Source organism: Arachis stenosperma, chromosome 9 (assembly GCF_014773155.1).
Source record: "Arachis stenosperma cultivar V10309 chromosome 9, arast.V10309.gnm1.PFL2, whole genome shotgun sequence".
Classification (NCBI taxonomy): Eukaryota; Viridiplantae; Streptophyta; class Magnoliopsida; order Fabales; family Fabaceae; genus Arachis; species Arachis stenosperma.
The window spans coordinates 18,656,993-18,678,830 of NC_080385.1; the positions used below are offsets into that span (position 1 = coordinate 18,656,993).

At 30.7% G+C, this 21,838-nt stretch overlaps 2 protein-coding genes and 1 pseudogene across 4 annotated transcripts; 2 read left to right on the forward strand and 1 right to left on the reverse strand.

The window, feature by feature from the left end:
* The first annotated feature begins 209 nt into the window (after positions 1-209).
* LOC130950909 (PHD finger protein ALFIN-LIKE 3-like) lies at positions 210-4,837 on the forward strand. 3 transcript variants are annotated; one of them, XM_057879506.1, is made up of 5 exons: positions 210-586; positions 1,215-1,247; positions 2,030-2,258; positions 2,445-2,580; positions 4,244-4,837. In XM_057879506.1, the coding sequence occupies exons 1-5, from the start codon at positions 490-492 to the stop codon at positions 4,508-4,510; spliced, it is 762 nt and encodes a 253-aa protein (XP_057735489.1). In that variant the 5' UTR covers positions 210-489; the 3' UTR covers positions 4,511-4,837. The 3 variants fall into 3 exon arrangements, with proteins under 3 accessions (XP_057735489.1, XP_057735490.1, XP_057735488.1); XM_057879507.1 differs by having other exon boundaries at positions 210-562; positions 4,241-4,837; XM_057879505.1 differs by having other exon boundaries at positions 212-586; positions 4,241-4,837.
* Positions 4,838-14,012: 9,175 nt separating this feature from the next.
* On the forward strand, positions 14,013-14,633 carry LOC130949189 (uncharacterized). Its single transcript, XM_057877982.1, has one exon. It carries the CDS (start codon positions 14,013-14,015, stop codon positions 14,631-14,633), a length of 621 nt encoding a protein of 206 aa, XP_057733965.1.
* A 5,930-nt stretch (positions 14,634-20,563) lies between these two features.
* On the reverse strand, positions 20,564-21,242 carry LOC130949190 (acidic endochitinase-like; annotated as a pseudogene).
* Between the last annotated feature and the right edge of the window lie 596 nt (positions 21,243-21,838).

Here is a 21,838-nt window from a genome sequence, read left to right on the forward strand (position 1 = left end):
TTATTTCCAATTTTCCATGGACGTGGTGGGTATTTGAAATTTTGATTGTTTGCACTTTGCATCCAAGCAGAGAATGGTACTCGCTTCACCACGCCGGCTCATGCGTGACCTCATTATTTTGTTTTTGAATTTACACCCAACAAAATAAATATAATAATAATAATAATAATAATATATTATTATTATTATTATTATAAAAATAATTAAAAGGAAGAATGGAGTTGTCTTGTGTGAGCTTCAATTTGCTATTTTGCTTGCAGAGGCACAAAGCAAAGGAAGCCACCACCACCTCTCTCTCTTTCTCTGGGAAATTCGCTTAAAGCCTCCCTTTTCTCCCCGTAAACGACGTCGTTTCACTCTCACTCTACTACTTGTATTTTTTTTGTTTCCTTTTCTGATTTCGGTTTCAGTTTCGGTGTTAGTGTGAGTGTGAGACTCTGAGAGAGAGAGAGAGAGAGAGAGAGAGAGAGAGGTGCAGCAGAAGGAGCAATGGACTCGCGAGCTCAGTATAATCCGCGCACCGTGGAAGAGGTTTTTAGGGATTTCAAGGGTCGCCGAGCAGGTCTCATCAAAGCCCTCACCACCGGTATCCAATTTAGTTATTTTTTTGGGTTATTTTGAATTTTAAGTTCTGTCTGTGCTCAACCCTCTTTACTAGTTCAAGTAATATGTGCTCTGTGTGCAAAATCCTTTCTTTTTGATTTTGTATTCTCATTTTTCTTCTCAATGGGTCAACGAAAATTTCCAAGTTTTGTTAACGTGGATTTTTGGATTTGGTTATTGCGATTACCCGTAACGTTCAGGAGTGTAGCTGAACATTTTAATTTTTCCTTTTTTTTCTTCCAAAGAAAATTCATGATTTCATGATATTCATGTTGTGGCATTGCCTTTCAACATTTAGAATGGTTACTTTTTTTTTTTTTAATTTTTCCTAAGTTGTGCTTAACTTGGACTTGTTTTGTATTTGTTGCGGTTTGTACTTTGTAGAATGTGTTAACCCGCAATTGCTATAAGATGCACTTCTTCTTCTAGATTTTGTTTTTATTGATTTTTTTTTCTGATATTTTTTTATTTGTATTTTTGTGTAAACATGTTATCTTCTTTTGGATGTGAAATTTGTTACTTAGTTAAAGCATTCAGCACTTTATTTTCGTACTCTTGTAATTAGAAGTGTTTTGACGCGGATGAACATTTTCTGCTTGATCGTGTTGCAGATGTTGAAGAATTCTACAACCAATGTGACCCTGGTTAGTTACACTCTTCTTTTTTCACGTCGTTTTACTGTGTGTTTTCAATGATATTTTCATTAATTTTTTTTCAATTAGTTAAAGCTTGAGGGAGGGCAAAAAAGCTCTTGGATATTGCTTTGCAGCCTGATTCATTATGATATTTGGAGGATTGCTATTTATTTCTTCTTTTTGGCTCATAATGTAGATTTAGTTGTTATTGCTCTTTGGGGTTTGCTTTTGGTTCCTTGAGCACTTGTTTTTGCTTTCCTCTCTTTTGTAGATGCACCACCATTGATCTAATTCATCTGTACTGTCTGACTAAGCTGTAGCTTTAGTTCTGTGTTTCAATTGAAATGTAATTGTTCTCTGTCATGTGTTAGCTTTGAATACTGACAAGGCAATAGTTTAAAATGTAATGTGCAAATGACAAAATGTCACTAAGGGTTTCTTGGACTCGGTGCAATATTTTTCCCCACAATTTTTGTGAGTGGTTATTTTGTTTTAAAAAACTTGGTTATCTGGAACTTCAGGGATTCACATTTGCTTTGCCCACTTGTTCTACTATAATCCTTGACGTATAACAAAGGAGATATATATTATGCAGCCCTTTAGTTTCATATAGAAGTAGTGTATAGAAAGGATTACAAATAATTATCTTTGGTAGGGCATTATGGTGTTATTTGATCCATTTAGTTGACTCCACCAAGCAGGATAAGGCTTTGTTGTTGTACAATATCCTCTTCTGTTTTAGTATTTCATTCAGCATTGTGATTTATATATCAATTACTTCTTTCTTTCAGAGAAGGAGAACTTGTGCTTGTATGGATTTCCTAGCGAGCAGTGGGAAGTAAATTTACCCGCTGAAGAAGTTCCACCAGAGCTTCCTGAGCCTGTGCTGGGCATTAACTTTGCTAGGGATGGCATGCAAGAAAAAGACTGGTTATCTTTGGTCGCTGTTCACAGCGATGCGTGGTTACTTGCTATTGCCTTCTATTTTGGAGCCAGATTTGGGTTTGATAAAGCTGATAGGTATGTCTCACTCTAAAGCATAAATATTTTCTTAAGTTAACTTGGAACTATGTTTTGGGACTTGAGATGGTTGGAACTTGGAAGTAAGATAACATTTGGGTCCTGCTTGTCTGGTTAATGGCATTGTTGCAACTTTGTTTATGTTTGCCATTCATCCATGAAGTTATGAATTACCTTGTAATGCAGGAAACGCCTTTTCAATATGATTAATGAAGTGCCCACAATATTTGAAGTTGTTACTGGTGCAGCCAAGAAACAAGTGAAGGAGAAGTCTTCAGTTTCGAACCATAGTGGCAGCAAATCAAAGTCCAACTCTAAAGCAGTAAATATTTTTCTCCTTGCACTTACACATGGAAATTATGTATTTTTTGTCTGTGCTTGTTTCTTTGAGCATGAGAAACTCATCTAGGTTTTTCCTGTCTGTTGATACAGGATCCTTTAAAATTTAGTAGTCCCTGAGTTAGTTAATTTTTTTATTTATTTTTCGGGGTCTCAGTAGAATTTCAAAATAATGGAAAGATTGTGGAAATTGAAAGTGGTGAAAGTATGTGCAGCATTGAATATTTATCTATCTTGGAAGGTGAATGCATCTCCTTTTATAACTTTTATTCCTTTCAAATAAGCTGTGTTCTAAATGACTGAGTTGTCTGGTGAAAAGGGAATAACTGTTTCATTGACTGTGCTTACTGCTTTAGTGTTGATACTTTTCAATACATTCAAAAGAAAGATGATTAGTGTTAGTGGAAAATTTTGGAAGTTGTGGTTAGTGTTAGTGGTATTCTTGTGATTCAGTAGGCTGTGTTTGGTAAGGGTTTGTTTGTGACTTAGGATTTTTGAAGGGGAAGGAGGGAAATCCTGTAGTATAAATTCCTTACCTTCCTCTCCCCTTCAGTATCAAATTCACAAACTACCTATAAGTGTCTCAAGACAGAAAATAAAGAGACACCGAAACAATTGTTGTCTCGGCTCCCATTATCCCCAGTATTTTTTTAGTTTATCCAAAAAATAAAAATAAAAGTTCCAATTATTTTAGTGGACTAAATTGTCTCCTGATAGAGACATTTTTGTCTGTTATTTTCTGTCTTCTCCAAATGGAGAGTACAGAAAGGAAGGGAAAGGTTGATCGTAAGATGAACTGAACACTTTAAGCTCTTTCTTTTTGTCTCTTACCTTCCAAAATCAAAATTCACAAACACACCTGTGAGCCAAAACAATATAGAAAAGCAGATTGACATGTGTGCATGTTCACATAAGATGAACTGTATCCCTGATATGCTTACTGTGTTTTACTGCTGACATTGCTCATGGATTTGAAAGAAGAATGATTAAAGATGAAAAATTGGTTGCACTGGAAAACTTAAGAGGTTATGGTTAGCACTTGGCAATATTATTTTATCTGCCCGAAAACATACTGCAAATCCAATTGTCATGAGCAGCATGGGAACATGAAAAATTAGAAGTTTATATGAAGTATGAAGAGAAATTAATGGCAGCTGTAGTAGCTAGAATGGAAACAATATATGTTTTGACCTCTCCCTTTGAATTAAGCTGTGTTCTAAAAGATTGGAGTTGTGTTGGTGAATATTACACAATTCTATACTACACTAGATCATGCTTATGCAATAAAAAGCCAAATGATTTAAGATGAAAAAACATGGTTGCATTGGTTAAATTCCTGTATGCTATGGACTATGGTACTTAGAAAGATGAACTTTGTTCATAGAAAGTTTGTGGCCCCCAAAAAAGTGTAGTCATTTTTATATTTAATAATATTTTGTATTTGGGCTTAGGACTGCCACACATGTGATCTGAACGTGTTATCTTAGTTTATCTCTGAATTGGAGTCACTCAAATGGACTATGAACTAGAAAGTTTATTAGGTGGTAGAGTAACATGTAAATTACGTTATAGGTGATGTATCATATTTGTAGCTTTTAATTTTCAGATGGTTTTTGTTTTCCTCTAACTGTTGGCTTGTGTAGCAGCGTGCTCCGGAACCACAGGGTAGGCAGCAAAAGGCATTGCAAGCAAAAGATGAGGACGATGAACTGGACGAGCAAGAAGATGATGAACACGGGGAAACCTTGTGTGGGGCATGTGGCGAGCATTATGGCACCGATGAATTCTGGATTTGCTGTGACATTTGCGAGAAGTGGTTCCATGGGAAATGCGTGAAGATCACCCCTGCTAGGGCAGAGCATATCAAGCAGTACAAGTGCCCATCATGCAGTAATAAGCGAACTCGCCCCTGACATAAGCAAGTTACCATCAATGACAAGCCGTTGTTGCAGTCTATGCTTGTTTCAGGTTATTCTGTTGAATCCTAGGTGTTGCAGTTAATGGATAATTTCTATTTGACTCTTGTAGGTTTGCTTTTCTAGTCTGTAGAGGTTTTTCTGAGTTGGTTATGTTCATGTCAGCTGCAATTCATTCATAACTTGTCTTTAATCAAGCTGTAGCTTATGCATTGCTGACTTGGGAAGCTGTAATCTTTTCCCAAATCTTAGGGGAAACCAGGGAGTAATGATTATAAACATTTATTTAAAATTGTCTACTTAATTATTTTCTGCCTATTAGAATGGATCTTTGTAATGAGCAAATTCACTTGATTTTGTCTTGTTCAAATTTTCATCATTGATTGAGATAAGAAAAAAATGCTGATGAATTTGTTGGACAGAGAATTGAAGGAAGTTACTATAATGAATAATCTGGCCAGCCACATTGATCTAAGAATGTGTTGTATATTTTCTCTCCACGACTTGCCTAGGTTGCTGCATTGCGGAGTAAATAGTTGCTTATTGGATAAAAAGGAGTTCATAATTTGAATTTTGCAGCGGGAAAGTAGGGTGTCTAAAACGAACACAACAACTTCTGGGAGTTAAATCCCAAAGTGTTTCATGAGATTTAAGAATTGCACTAATTTAAACCCTGACTTACTGATTGCATTGTTTGTGTCTCTGAATTTGTAAAAGATGCATCTAGTTGGTCCCTCACCTTATTTCTGACCAATTAGCCTGTCACCAACCAGTGACATGCAAATGAGTGCCACGTTGTACACCATAAAACGACCTTGTATGGTTTTTGGCGCTAAAGTGCACTGGAACGACGTCGTTTGACAAATCTAGAGAGTTATGTTGATCACTTTATCATCTAAATTCAAACATTTTAGCCCATGAAATCCTTGCGCCTGTAACTGCTGCCTAGGATTTGAATGATGAAACTATCTGGCTTGGTCGAGTTTGTTCACATTTTGAGCTTCATCTGGGATTGCAATTGTTGAGCTCAGAAGGAGAAAGGATTCTTCGTGAAACATTAAGGTAAGTTTGTACTGCATAAAAAAAAAGTTATAGCCTTACCAAGAAACAAATGCAAAAAGTTATAGCCTTACCAAGAAACAAACGCCCCAATCCACTTTCATTAAGCAACAACTAATTATACCTAATTAATTACCATCAAAATAACAAAAACAGGACCTTCTTGGCCCTCCATCACAATGCCGCTATGAACGGCGTACCAGAAGAAGCATATTTTTCACACACGTAGCAGCTTTATAATGCACCACCTATTAACAGCATCACATCAGTTTCTATCTTTGTAAGTTTTGGGATAATGCAATTTTTCGTGAAATCCAATATTAAAAATTAATAATGAATGCATACATGGATCGTCAAGTGAGTGAACAGTCTATTATATATTACGCTGATAATTTCGAATTGAATAGATACTGATACGGGACAAAAGTTATAATTGTTAAAAAAATTCGTCAAATTCGCTAAACCAGCACTATGTAACCTACGGATTTTGGTTGGACTGGATTGTCGGGATAAAGGTTATTTTATTTTACTTTTTATTAAATAAAAAAGTGATTAGTGTTACAAAAATTAATAGTTATATAATTTTTTTAACACATGTTTTTCATTTTTTTCGTTTTATTCTTTTTTCAGATATTAGCTTTATTTATTTTAAAGTTAACTACGAAATTGGCGCCGACAAAAACACTTTTGAAAGACACAAAAGACAAATTAACTCCCGAAATATTTAAAAGTTTGACTTAGTTAATTTCATAGTTAGATGACATTATTGATCATTTTTAAATAATAATTACATAAGCCAAGTCATCAACTCAGTTAGCCAAGTCATTAATTCTATTAGTCACATAAGTGTTTTTCGTTCAGGGAGATATAATTAATTAATATTTGGACATTTTTGTTAAACTTTTAAATTTTTCAGGAATTAATTTGTCTTATGCGTCTTTTAGGAATGTTTATGTCAGTGACTTTCGGATACTAATTTAATAGTTAACGATAAAATAAATAAAGTTAATAATTAAAGAAGAATAAAAAAATAAAAAATTTGTTTAAAAAATATATAATTATTAATTTTATAGTATTAATCACTTTTTTATTTAATAAAAATAAAATAAAATAACTTTAGAAAAATTATCCCGATCAGGACCTCCATTGGCATCACAACTATTTTTATTAAAAAACAGGAAAGTACTATAAGTCTATACAAATACGGTCCACTCTTCCATCTACATTATACTTCATTAGTCAAAACATGACCCTAATAAAGCTGGTAAACCGAATAAAACTTACACTCCGTTTGTTTGATGTCTGTGTCTTGTCAAGACATAGACACAGTAGAACGTGTCTATTGTTTAGATTGTAAGAAAGACATGTTTACATACAAACATACACAAAATACATGTATTTCATGTCTCAGTAAAATGATGAGACACGAATTTTGGGCGATGGACACGGATCTATATCACTTTTTTCAGACGATTTTATCCTCGTTTATTTTTTGAAATTCCAAATGTCTCCTCTGTTTGTTTCAAACCCTAACCAGTGATAATTTCTTCTGTATACTAACAGTAGCACAGAGAGCAAGAAAGAGAGAGAGGAACAACATAAGCTCTCTCTTCGAAGTTCTGAATCTGTAAATTGCTGCTCTTCCAATTTTCCTTTTAATGCACCGTTTTAGCTTTTTTGATTTGCAAAGTTTGCTTGCGTCTTTATAATTTTCTAGCTTCAATTGTTGTGTAGGTTTTTTTTTATTTGTTCTTTTGGGTCGGGTGGAATCTGATGTGTGGAATATAGGGCATTGAATTGATTAACTGGGTTAGAAGACTGGGACTTACTTGATTTGATTTGATTTGATTCTTTGAGTTGGATTAGGGATAATAGGTTACCTCTATGGTGTAATTAAGAAGATTATGGATGAAGGTTGTAGAAGGCTTAGAGAAAGGGGGTTGAATTTATGTCCTTCTTTTAGTTTAATGAAATAAGGCTTAACTTATAAACTTTCACTAAGATTCTGTTTGAACTCAGTAGCAGAAAATTTATGAAACAATTTCATTTTGTCTCGTGAATATAAAAAAACAGAACAGAGAGGGAAAGAGAGAAGCTGATACCATCATGTATTTTGGTTCAGTTGCCTTGTGCAATACAACCTACATCCAGTCTTTACCACAACAGTGGTAGAATTTCCACTATAGTTAAAGTATTACATACACCAATTCCATAGGATTGACACAATCCTTTCACTCTCAGGTTCTAACTTGACTTGGTTATGCTAATATCTAACTCTTCACTCTTAGTGCTAACCCAACTAAAAAATGGGTACCTCATTGATATACAAGACACAAAACTAACCTAAATAAATCTGAAATCACTCTAACCTTTTCACTCAAGTGTATCACTCAACCTTTTTCACTCTTTGGCTTTTTCTTAAGCTCTCTTTTTCATCATTTTACCACTCAAGAATTTACAGAAAGATATACATTAAAATGAAATTACAATCTGTGAAACATGAAGCAGATTGATACTTCAACAGCCTCTTTTGCTATGCGATGAACCAGATTTGCTTAACTCTGATTTTGTTCCTCATTCTGGCGGACTGCTCCTTTGATAGAAAGCACTGTCCAAGTTGATGAACTCTCTCAGAGAAGACTTCTCAGAACATGAACTTCAAACCCTGATTATCTCTCATTGGCTTCAGAATAATAAAAAATTTGTCTTTTGTATCTCCTTGCATGTTGTTGAGATACTCTCTACCAAGTCAACTCCTTGAGCTGTGTGCTACCAACTTAGCCTTTCACTTTCTTCCATTAATCTCCAATTTAGAATTTTGAAACAAATCTCTTTCACTTGACCAAATGCCTCAGAACAGCAAAGAAGAAAAGTTTTCAATGGCAATCTCACATCTGAACCCTTGAGATACTGCTTTGTCCCCAAAAAATAATTTTGTCCTTTGATTCACAACAGTGTGTTTTAGAAATCACTTTATCTATATATCTCAAAATGAAGTAGCAAAGAGTTGGAGAAGGAGAGAAAAAGTAAGATGCATGCAAAAGGAAATGAATCACCTTTAGCTTCTGACTTAGCTTGATGTAGTTTGATTTGGGTGATTATACCTCAACCTTTTTGCTTAACCCTTCTCTTTCTTGACATGTTAATTTACAAGTTTGGATGTTGTTTCATTGCGATAGTAGTTAGAGTCAATTTTGTTTTAGAAAATTATCAATCACATGTCTCAAAACATTATTTTCTTTATTTTAATTAATAAAAAATTACATATTAAAACTCTTTATTATTTTTCAGCTAATATTTATATTGATATGTATTTAATTAGATTTCAGTCATATCTTTTTTATTTTGTTCATGGCATCTAAGCCAGTTGGTTGGTTAGTTAGGTTTGAAATATATTAGTATGCTTTGAGCTTGATTATGTGAGCATATGCTTATGTAATGAGTGTTTTTCTATTTTCAGTTTACTTGAGTGTTTTTTCTATTTGTACAAATTATTAGAGTTCTTCGTTTATGTATTTACTTGTTATTGTTTCTTAGGAAATGATGATGGATTGTTCTGAACAAATTAAGCTATGTATTGGATATTATTGGATTATGAGAATGCAATTTGACACGCTAATGCTGCTTTTTTTAGTCACTTTATATATGTATATTAGGAATAGAAGGCGGGGTCATTCTTCGATTGGTTGAAGAGTGAACACACTACCATTAAGGCGAGATGCATTAGATGATATCATTGGGGAGGGTGGAGATAGAAATTGCATATGGGAGTTAAGAATGAGTTTGAATGCATTGGCAACTTTATGTGAATTGCTACAAATTCAAGGTGGATTAGACGAAGATGGTCATGTTGGCATAGGCGAGCAAGTAGCTACTTTCTTAATCATATTAGCTCACTATACCAAAAATCAAGCGTACAAGTCAGGTTCTATATGTTTGGTAAAGCTATTAGTAGGTATTTTCACAAGGTATTGTGTTCGGTTTTGTGTGTCTAAAGTATCTTATTTGCAAAGGCATATCCTGTACTGGAAGATTGTGTAGATTCCAGATGAAAATGGTTTAAGGTAGGTCGTGTATGTAGCTCCAATTTTTATTGGTCAAGTTTACTCTATGTGTAATAACTGTTTTTTTTTTATTTTTATTTTTTTACATTTGATAGGGTTGTTTAGGAGCATTAGATGGAACTTACGTAGATGTCACAGTCCCGAAAAGTGATAAATCTAGATATCGGACGAGAAAATCTAGAATATCCACCAATGTCTTAGGAGTTTGCAATCGGAACATGAGTTTCGTCTGTGTCCTTAGTGGTTGGGAAGGATCGGCATCTGATTCAAGAGTACTTAAGGATGTTATTACTCGACGTAATGGCTTGAAAATACCTATTGTTATGTCTAAATTAATCTTTTGAAAAGAATAATAACTATTGTTTATGAGAATTACAATGTATTTCTTATATTTTTCCATCCTTCCATTTTAGGGTGTTATTACTTCTGGCTATGCCAATGAGAGAGGATTTTTATCTCCTTATAGAAATGTTCACTATCATGTGAATGAGTGGGTTCAAGGTCATCGAACACCACAAAATCGTCTAGAGTTATTTAATGAGAAGCACTCTTCGGCTAAAAATGTGATTGAGCGGTGCTTTAGGTTGCTTAAGAAAAGATAGGCAATTCTATGAAGTTACTCGTTCTATCCTATTAGAGTTTAAAGCCACATTATTATTGCTTGTTGTTTGTTACAAAATTTTATTCGTATGAACATGGATGTTGATCCCAAAAAAGATGCAACTCTTTTGCCATAACATATACCAGCCTGCAATTCCCTTCTTCATCCAATCTCTTCCGTCTTCCACTTTTCATGTCACCCTTTGATTCTTCAGATCTCAAGAATGTCTTCACCATTACTGGTGGAGCCTTGTAGATACTCTCAACAGAAAAAAAAAATTTGGGGTTGAATTCAAAATCAACCTAGCTTGTTACAAAGATGATTATAAGAATTTAAGCTCAATTTCTACTATTAATGTAAGAATCACTTTGCCATATATATAAAATTCTAGAGTTTAAAGATTGTAATCTCCTATAAAATTAAATTGGTTATCTTGCTAGATTCTCGGTTAATGGTTCCTTGGAATGCTTTTGGGACTATATCAATCTTCAAGAATGGGGTAGTGGCAAGGATCACACTCACATATATATAAAATAAGAGTTATATGCTTAAACAAGTCCTATGCTTAGTGAGGTTAATTAATTTTAAACATTATTTGTAATGAACTTCAGCTAATTGTAGAAAAATTTTATTATATTTTCATTATTTTGTGGTATCCACTCTAAATGGATCATACAAAATGTAATAGCATTTCAAGTTTTCAACCCTTGTCAGGATAATTTTATATCCATTACACTTTGAAAAGTACTGAAAAATTATTAATTTTGTCATTAATTCACTTTCATGGTACCAAAAACTCATCATATATTCTGTAGAAAATAACAAAAAAATATTGATATGAATATAGAGAAAGAGAGTAGCACTTCTGGAGTATTTTGATGGTAATGAATAAAATCAGATATCAACACACGGTATTCTCCATCGATGAGTAATATTCTGTGAGCAACACTGGCTAATTGGACCTACAAATAATGACCCAACAATTAAGAAGAACAAGGAGGAGAAGAAGGAAAAGAGGAAGAAGAAGAAGAAGAAGGAGAAGAAGAAGAATCGTACAAAGATTCGCCTCGAAGAAGAAGAACCACACAAAGATGCATCCAGAAAAGATCCACCCAACGGCGAAGAAAGAGGAGGCTAGAAGTGAGATTTTTGGGGGTAGGGGTGAGGGGGAGAAACCCTCGAAGCAATTTGCAAGTTCCTGAAGTAGTTTTTCTTTTTAATTATTTGATTTTTATTTTAAATTATAGGAAAAAAATGGTCTTTTACTAATTATATAGTGCCTTGTTCTTTAAAACAAACATAATATTAGACACTCTTCTAATGTTATGTCTATTATATTCAAACACCAAACACAAATACAAATATTTTATGTCTATGTCTCAAGTGTCTTATAACATCATTGGAATCAACTCCTAAAAAATTGTAAAAAATTGGGGAGAAGTTGGATTTTGACAAAAAAATTACAAAAAATACCCCCGAGAAAAAAAATACTAAACCCGTCGTGCCCCGTTAAAGCTCGCGGTTTAAGCGATGCGGATTAGACAAATTTTTACTATGTGACGGTCTCAATTTTTCAGTCTAATCTGTCTTTTTTGACGAATTATATAAACTGATCCAGTAAATTTAAGTTCATTTCCCACCCTATGGAGGACCAAGGATTCTCTTTTTCGTTATTTTGATGGTAATTAATTAGAATAATTAAATTAATGCCTAATGGAAGTAGATTGGATGATGTAGAAGGCTGTGGAAATTGGGGCTTTTTTTTATGGTAGCATATTGGGTAGTATGCGTAGAATTATAACTTGAAGGTTTTTAATGTCTTCATAGTAGTAGAATAAGTTTTGTTCTGTTGGCCATTTTTTTTCAATAAGAGCACTTTCGTCCTCATTTTAAAATGAGTGAACATTCAAAAAAACATTTATTTTTGTCATATTGTTGAGATTGTTGAGAGTATGAGAGACAAATTTGTCTTAGTAAAATTATATTTTGTTTACAAAATACAAAATATAGACATTTAACTCAAAATATATTTTGACTTATAAATGATTAATTAAATAAAAAAGGTAAAATATAAAATATGAATTTTTAACTAGATTATACTAATTTTGACTTACAAAGATTGAATTTCGGTGTGAAAAAAAATAAAAAATATTAATTTTGACCTATAAATTATTAATTAAGTAAAAATGTAAAATATAAAATATAGATTTTTAACTAGACTATACTAATTTTGACTTACAAAGATTGAATTTTGGTATGAAATAAAAAAAAAAATTCATAACGAATTAAGGAATCACCTCATACAAATAAATATTCTCAATGCATAAAACTGAAAAGAAAAAATGGTGGACTGTACACAAAACAGGAATTTAAACTTACCAACATTAAGGTTAACATATATTGTGGTGTGTCATCCCAATCACATTGACTTCCTTTTCAACCTGTTGCAATAATAAAGTGTTCAACTATTTCATTCACTGCAAAAAAAAGTTTTTATAAACATATCCATGCATTAAGAGTGTTCCAATGTGAAAATGTTAAATTTTTGTGGTTGACTTTTGTCAACTCATAATAAACTTCCATGATGGTGACTTGCGATAATTGGGTGAAGGTTCAACACGCTTTTAATGTAAGTTTTGTTAATAAGTATCTTAGGAGCACACTCAATATTATTTATTTTGAAAAAAATATAACTTTTATACATTTCTTATATGATAGTAAATGAATTGAATACTTATTAGCTAAACCTTTAATTTACGTGATTTTTTTTCCTATGTGATTTTATTATTGGTCATTTCCAAAATAATATTTTGATTAGGGTTGTTCACAAATTAATTTTCAATGTATATTAAAAGATATCAAGCTATTAAATTGTTATTGACTTACGAAAGAATAATGATGAGAATTGAATATTTTAAATTATATTTATTTTATTTTTAAGATAATATTTATAATTACAAAAATTTTAATATTTGTAAATATAAAAATTATAATTTTATTATAATTTTAAAAATTATAAATTTATTAAAATAATTGTGAAATTATATATTATTTAATAATTGATAATAAAAAAAAAAATTTAACGAACTTAATCTACCAACTCATTAATCCATGGTTAGATAGAACATGATAGAATTTTAGGATCGTCTCACTAAAAGGAATGAGACTGACCAACTCGTCTAAAGACAAACTTTTAATGCACTTCCTCACTCACTTGTCACCTCTAATTCTCCATCACAATGCTGTTTATAAATGAGGTAGAGAGACAGCATAATTTTTACACATGTGGCAGTCTTATAATGCACCGCTTATTAACAGTATCACATGATGTTTTTGAATGTAAGCACCAATGTCTCTTGCTTACTAGCCACTTAGACACTATGCTACTAGCCTACTACAAAACAATAACACGTAAATGTAAACATCATAAGTCGGTTGAAAAAGACCCATATAGTGATTGGCTCATCTCTAATTTATTTGCCCAATCGTTATTTCTTTCCCCACTTTTATTCTTTATTCATAAACTTTTACCATTGACATTGTAAACTAGACCAGCAGAATTAGAAGCTGGAATTTGAACATTCTAAACTGAACTTTAAGAATTCACCTACCGACTATTATTTTATTGCACCACCATTTAGCTACGACTACACATTATTTAATTTATTATATTACAAATAGGCATCGCTCAACATCATCATCATCATCAATGAATTTAAAAGCTTATTTGAGCCAGTCATTATGTGAACCATTCTTCTATACAAAGGAAAAAACAATGGAGGGAAATTCAATACCAACAACTATGGCTATGAATCAGAATGGAGCACAGAGAGGAAGAGCATCATCAAGGGATACAACAAAGGGAAACTGGGTTGAAGAGATGCGAGGTTCTCTAATGGTTGTAGCAACGGTTATTGCAACCCTAACTTTCCAAATTGCAATAAACCCCCCAGGGGGCGTTTGGCAACAGGACTCAAATAACCAAGAGGGTTGTGCTTCTGGAAACATCTGCAAAGCTGGCACTTCTGTTTTGGCTACTTCCTCCGATGACGAAAACCAACGCTTGAAATACGAAATGTTCATACTCTTGTGCACTGTTTCTTTCACTGCATCACAGACTGTGATTCTTTTTCTGCTTACTGGCTTTCAGCTGCGTAATAGGCTGGTCATGTGGTTGTTGATTCTTGTTATGTGCCTCTCGGTTATTTGCTTGGCTGGGGCTTATGTGATCTCCATTTGGATGGTCATGAAGCCACTTGACAAGTTAATTAACAAAATCACCTTGTATTATGCCTTGTTTTGGTCTGGATTGGTTGCTCTGCTTTGTCTCGCGCTCTTGCTTCGCTTTCTCATCTGGCTGTTGAAGGCGTTCTACCGGTTTTTATGTTGTTGCTAATCATCCTGAACAACTGAATGTAAGTAATTTGAATTCGTAGAGTAGTCAACTTATTCGTCTGCTCAAATAATCAACTTACTGGTATGTTCAGAATTTAAATTTTGTTGTATATTCTAGAATTTTGTAAAATTCAGAAATAAAAAGTGTATGCTTCTTTATATAAAAAGGTTTATTAGAATGTATTTAGTAGTGGTTGATTGTTTTAAGTTAATATTTGCGATAATAATTTATAATGATTCTATAAATAGTTTGTATCTTGTACTCATTAGACATAATTCAATACACATAAATCTATTTGCTTAGTTTTTTTTCTCTGAGTTCTAACATAATTGTTAAGCCGTTAAAAGATTATACTATCAGAGAATCATCTGCCTGATGCTTAAAAGATGAGTCAACTTCAACTTGGTTGAAACTTTAGGAATATGATAATAAATACGTGTATGTGCCTCTGTATTCATTATTTTCTTAGTTGGATGAGTTGTTTAATTATTTTGAAAATGTGTAAAAGATAATAGAAAATTAATTTAAATTAATTTAGATTTATTTTATTTTATATTTTTAATTAATTATCGTTTATTTTATTTTGTATTTTTTTTTTACTTCTTGTTGGAATAATTGAATAATTTTAAATACAATAAATGTATCACAAATATATAATTTTAGGTTATTATCTCTAATATAACCAATTTATTTTTACATATGTAATTAATTGAAAAGTAATGATTGAGAGTCATAATTTATCTTAATTATTCTCCTAATACTTAAAACTTAAAAGAGTAAAAAGTTTAAATATATATGTTATTTTTTAAAAACATAAAAAATAAAAAATAAAAAATTTAAAACTTTTTTTGTTTAGAAGTTAGGAGAATCAATAATGAATTAAGACTTCTAATAATTTTTCTTAATTGAATTAGAGCTAATCATATGCATTTAGTATAGGCATAATTTCGCTTGCTTTTTTAGTTTTGAATGCGTTCGTTTTCTTATTTTATATTCCTTAATTATTAATAAAATAAATAAATAATTTTAGATGTAACAAAATGTAATTATAAAGATTATATATATAAAATTATAAAGATAAGTTAATTAGTAGATAATTTTATGTTATTGTCTTTCTATTATTACTCATCTATCTAATATGAGTTGTTAGTTAAAAAGTAACTAAATTATTACCTTTTATGATTCATTTCATTTTTAAAATAGTCCAACTACACATTCAAACGTTTTTGTATTTAAGTCCAATCAAGCAGATACAAACTCAACAAAAATCACTTTTATTACACCAGCGTATACACACGCGCGTTTCAATAATACTTCTTCGTGTTTGTCTTCGTGTTTTTCCTTCTTCTTCATCACCTTTTTCCTTCTTCGTCTTCGCATTCTTCCTTCTTCTTCTTCTTTGTCTTCTTCCTTTTTCTTCTTCGCGTATTTTCTCTCAATCATCATTCTTTTATTGTTGCTATTATTGTTGCTGCGTTTTTTTTTCTCATTTTAATTGAGGTTCATTTTGATCCAGAAATGAATTCGAAGTGTTTTTATTGATGATTGAGTTTTTTTTACTGCTTGTTCAAAATTGAACTAATTTCGGTTCATTTGTGAATTAATTGAGGTTCACTTGATACTGTTGATAAATATTTGACCAAATTTTTTATTTCTTATATAATTTCAATTCATTTCTTAGTTTAATTGAGATTTATTTGGATTCAGAAATAAATTGTATATGTTTTTGTTGATGATTGAATCTTTTTGACTACTTGTTCAAAATTGAACTAATTTTAGTTCATTTGTGTGTTAATTGAGGTTTTCAGTTGATGCTGTTGTTAAGTTTTGATAAAATTTTTTATTTCTTAAGTAATTTCAGTTCATTTATTAATTTATTTGATATTCATTTGGATTAAGAAATGAATTCGATGTGTTTTTGTTGATGATTGAGTCTTTTTGACTACTTGTTCAAAACTGAACTAATTGAATGGAATGGAGTGGAATCTAATGTTATTGAATAACGTGATAATGAATAATTTTATTCTTCTTTACTAAAAAATTTGGTCAATACTTATCAACAGCAGTAAGTGAACCTCAATTAGCACACAAATGAACTGAAATTAGTTTAGATTTAAACAAGCAGTTAAAAAGACTCAATCATTAACAAAAATATATCAAATTCATTTTGGATCCAAATGAACCGAAATTAATTAAAGAATAAAAGATTTGGTCAATACTTATCAGTAGTATCAAGTGAACCTCAATTAACACACAAATGAACGAAATAAACTAACAAATGAATCGAAATTATTTAATGATGGCATAAGAGAAAATCATAACTAATAAAGATGTTAGAAAAATATTGGTGTTATTGGTGACGATGATAATAAAAAAGGAAAAGAAAAAGAAGAATATGCAATATTGGGGAAGGAGGAGGAGAAGGGAAGAAGAAGAACCTGCGTGCACGAATTTGAAATTAAAGGAAAAGGAGGAGCGTGATTTAAAAAGTTGTTATAACAACTTGGTTAGATTTGATCAAATATTTTGCTTGAATGTAGAACTTTATTGTTTTTAAAATTACTTTGCTGAAAGTAGATAGAACCCCAAAAAAAAAAAGCAATTGCAGTAAATCAACTTTCATATTACAATAGTGTAATACTCAAAACTGCGAGAATCGAATCAATTAATGAATCGGTGAAGTCACTAATTTAATGGTTTAAAGTTTAATTGGAGTTCGATCAGGATTCAACTAAACATAAAATAAAATTATTAAAAATTTAATATACAAATTTTAAATATTTAAATTTAATAATTTCTAAACTAATAAAATCAAAATTTTGTAATTTTGCCTAATATATTATTCATATTTTATCATTAAAAATTTATAAAATAAAAATTTTTTAAATAAATTTTAAATTCTAATAAAATAATCAACAATACTCATCAATCGACATTAAAAAGTATAAAACAAACAAATTTTCAACAATACTTTTTAATAATTCAAAAATAGAAAAATAAGAGAATTTTAAAACAAAAAAATTAAACAATTAATCCTCAGCAATTATATCACTACCAACTCCAACTCAAAACACAACAAATATAAAGAAAAACAACAATTCAGTTCAACTCAAAACACAATAAATAAAAAAAATAGCAACTTAAAAATCAGATTTCAGTAATTCAGTAAAATTAATAAAATAAGCAACTATAAATTTAAGCAAATATAGATTTGAATCATTAAGAAACAAAAACTTAAAATCATAAAACTTAACAAAAGAAAAAAAAGCTGAACAAGCAGAGCTATCGACAACGACGGAGGAACCAAAGTGACGTCAATAGAGGAACCAAATAGCTAGCGGCGGGAGAGGAGCGAAACTCAACTATCAGCGGTGAGGTAGGAACGACGAAATAGAGATGAGGGTCGAGCAAACTGACCAACAATAGAGGAATTCAACTGACCGCGCTTCGATCTGCAAGTCCACGACGATGAGATGTAGAGAAGACAGCCACGAATTTCGATCTATAAATCCAGAAGCGAAGACGTGGAGGAGAAGACAATTGACAGACAAGAGTTTCGAGTCAACTCTCTGTCTGTCATTACCGATAGCGACGACACCCTCTGGTTGAGGAGAAGAGTTTGACTATAGCTGTTGGTTGCTGCTGTTGCTAGCCGAGAGAAAGGGGTAGTGGGTTTTCGGAGACTAAGTGACCGATGAAAAAGGGGATTAGAATTGGGTTGGACTCAGAGAGTCAAAAAGAGAAAGGAGTGGGGGTGCAATAATGGTGTTTTGTGGGATTTTTTTTATATATATACATCCGAACCTAAAAAATCAGACCAATTATACAGGTTCATCAATTAACTGTCGATTCGATTGATTTTTTAAACAATTTTTTACGGAATGAATTTAGACATCAACAAGATCAATCAAAAGATCAATTTTTAATTAATCCAATTAAACCGATCGGTTCGATTCGATTTTCAAAATATTAGTAATACTACTGAAATACATATAGTCTACATATACATCAGACATAAAACAATAATATAAATAAATTCAGACATCAAGAAAATCTTCGCACTATCAGAATATTCCTAACATCAACACACTATACAATCGCAACAAAAATTTTGTTCAATATCTTTACCAGTTAAGTTTACATAAATATCCCATTTTTTTGTCTTCTAATTATATGATTGCTGAACCTACTTACACCATACAATGGACTCTCCATGTGATACACATGGAATAACAATCTAAAGTATATCTATTTAAACTTTTAATACGATAAAAAAGAATGCTAATAAAAATTTATTAAAATTTATTATTTTTAATTATTAATTAATTATTAATATTTAAAAATATAAAATAAAATATATTATTAAATTATTAAATTAAAAATATTAAATTAATAATTAAAAACAATAAAAAAATAATAAATTCTAATAATTTTCTGTACATTTTTATCTTAGACACCCGCGTACACCCAGTGGCCAGTATAAAGGCACGCACAATAATATAACGAACTAACGGAGGCAACACACAATATAACTAACGGAATTCCTCAAAGTCGTCTTATTTATTCTCGAATATCTATATTGTTATTACATAAATACACTGATACAAACACCCGAAACTGTTCAGGTAGCACAAAACATGTGTAGTAACGAGTAACACCTACATACACTGAACATGCTACTTAATTATTAATATTATTCGTAATTATACAGATAATAATACAGTTCAACTAGATATTTTTTAAAAATTGTACAATATTTAATATTTTATAATAATAATTTAAAAAAATAAATTAAATATATCTAAAAATTTTAAATAAATTTAGTATCTTTTTAAAATTAAATACACATTCAAAAACAAACTAAATAAAACTAAAATTTAAAATTTAAATTTAAATTTTAAAATTTTCTTTTAAATTTAATATATTTAATTATTAATATATTATAATTTAAATACACATTCAAAAATCAAATTAGTTAAAATTCAAAATTTGATAATTCTGCTTATAAAATTTTAAAAAAATTTGGTTGAATTCATTTGTAAAGATATATTATCTTTCTTTTTTCACTTAATAAAAAGTTTTATTTTTTTTAAATTGATGTATAATATTAAAAGTGTCGGTGTTTTTTGAGAGATTTTTTTATATGTTCTTATGTATGTATATAAATTTTTTTTATATGAGTTTTAAATGTGTAGATAAAATATTTAAAGTGCATTCTTATAATTTTGGATGTGTATTTAAATTTAATTTTGGATGTGTTTTAAAAATATTTGAACAAAATATCATACTATCAGATGTGTTATAATTAAAAAATAATAACAGAATTTTTATGAACAAACCATCTAGGCATCTACATTTTTCCTCTTAAATTCTAGATTTTTTTTTTATTTCTTTGCTCAAACTACTTACGTACAAAGTTCTTTATTTGAAACAACTCTATTAATAAAATTAAATAAGAATAGAGTTTTTATATTTATTTTTAAATATAATTAAAAATATTAAACATGATATTTCTTAACAAATTACATAAATACATGTGTAAAAAATAGTGATACTTTTTACGGAATAAGAGAATGCTTCAGCTGAAAGGTGGTGATACGACTTCACCAGTGAAAACGAGAGGAAAAATTTAGCAGAAAGATACCTTTTTAGTTTTAGATTCACTAGTGCAGTGTGAATGTCCCATAAAATAAAGAATAAAAAATTTTATTTGTTACGTGAAGAAAAAAATAAAGTTACAGTAACTAACTATAATATGAAATAGGTGGGTTTTAAAATTTAAATTAAATTTATTTATAGATATGTATCTACAAAATAGAAATATATTTCAATAAAAAATAATTAAATATTATTTAAATTTAATTAAAGACTGATTAGTATTGTACAACTAGCATTTTTCATAATCATAATAATATATTATATAACTAATTAATTACACACTCCCCTTAATGGCATCATTGTAATGGTTTTGAACATCAAAAGATCTGTCCCAAACCATAACTCCACCGTACTTCTTAGATTTCTTGATAGCAGGAAGAACCTTAGAAGTGAGCACATTAGGAGGAATATAACCGCTACTAGCGGCGGCCTGAGAAGCCGGCACTCCTAAGAACACTTGCTTAGCTTGACTTGAACTCCACTTGTTCCATGCATTAACAAGACTATTTTAGTGTTTCCATTAGAATACTGGCACTCACCATTGTTGTAGAACTGAACCCAGACATAATCGAACAAACCAGTTTTGATGGCAGCATCCAAGTGTTTATCAGGGAAGGGACACTGCGGCGCGGCGGAAAGAAACACCTTATTGTGCTGGCGATGAGAATTGAGTGTCTTGGCGAGCACGTCATACTACTCAATCCCGTTGGTTTCAATGTCGAAATCGATTCCATCCAACACAGCATTACCTAAACGTCTTGAATTTGAGGATGGTGATCCTCCAAGGAAATGGTTCTAAAGATAGGTTGCAAGATTTGTGGCTTCATCAGCTGAATTGAGAGAGTAACCTGAAATGCTACCTCCAAGAGAGAGGAACACCTTGATTCTTTTCTTTGGCAAGTCTTGATTTCTTTGCTCAGTCAGTGAGGTAAGAAAAGTAAGAAGAACCATCGCTTTGTTTTTTAAACCCCATTGACTGACTATAGTATTAAAATAGCGTTATCCGGAGTCAAGTTTGGAAGTTAAGACTTAAGAGAGCACAAAGAAATTAGATATAATTATTTCTTTTTTCTCTACGCAATGACGTGTCTGCTTAAAAATTCAACAATGTTTATATTATTTGTTATCTTGATCAGATCAACATGTCACATAATAGATTTTTAATTTATGTTTTTCTATTTAATTTCATTTTTATTAAAACAACTACATTATATATACACTAAAATTTAATTACCATATATAATTAATTATAAATATAAAATATATATTAAAATATAAATATATTAAGTAATATATTAAAAATAAATTAAATAACATATATATTTACATAACTATATTACTAGTGACTAATTTTAATGTATAAATAATTTTTTATTATTGAAAATAGAGAATGTGAACAAACAAAGACAATATTATTTGAGTTTATAAAATTATATGATAAGGACTAATTTCATAAAATATAAGCTAATTTTAATAAAAAAAAATTTAGTTTTTTTAATGAAATACTCACCAAAAAGTTGTCCGCGCATGATAAAAATAATAACAAA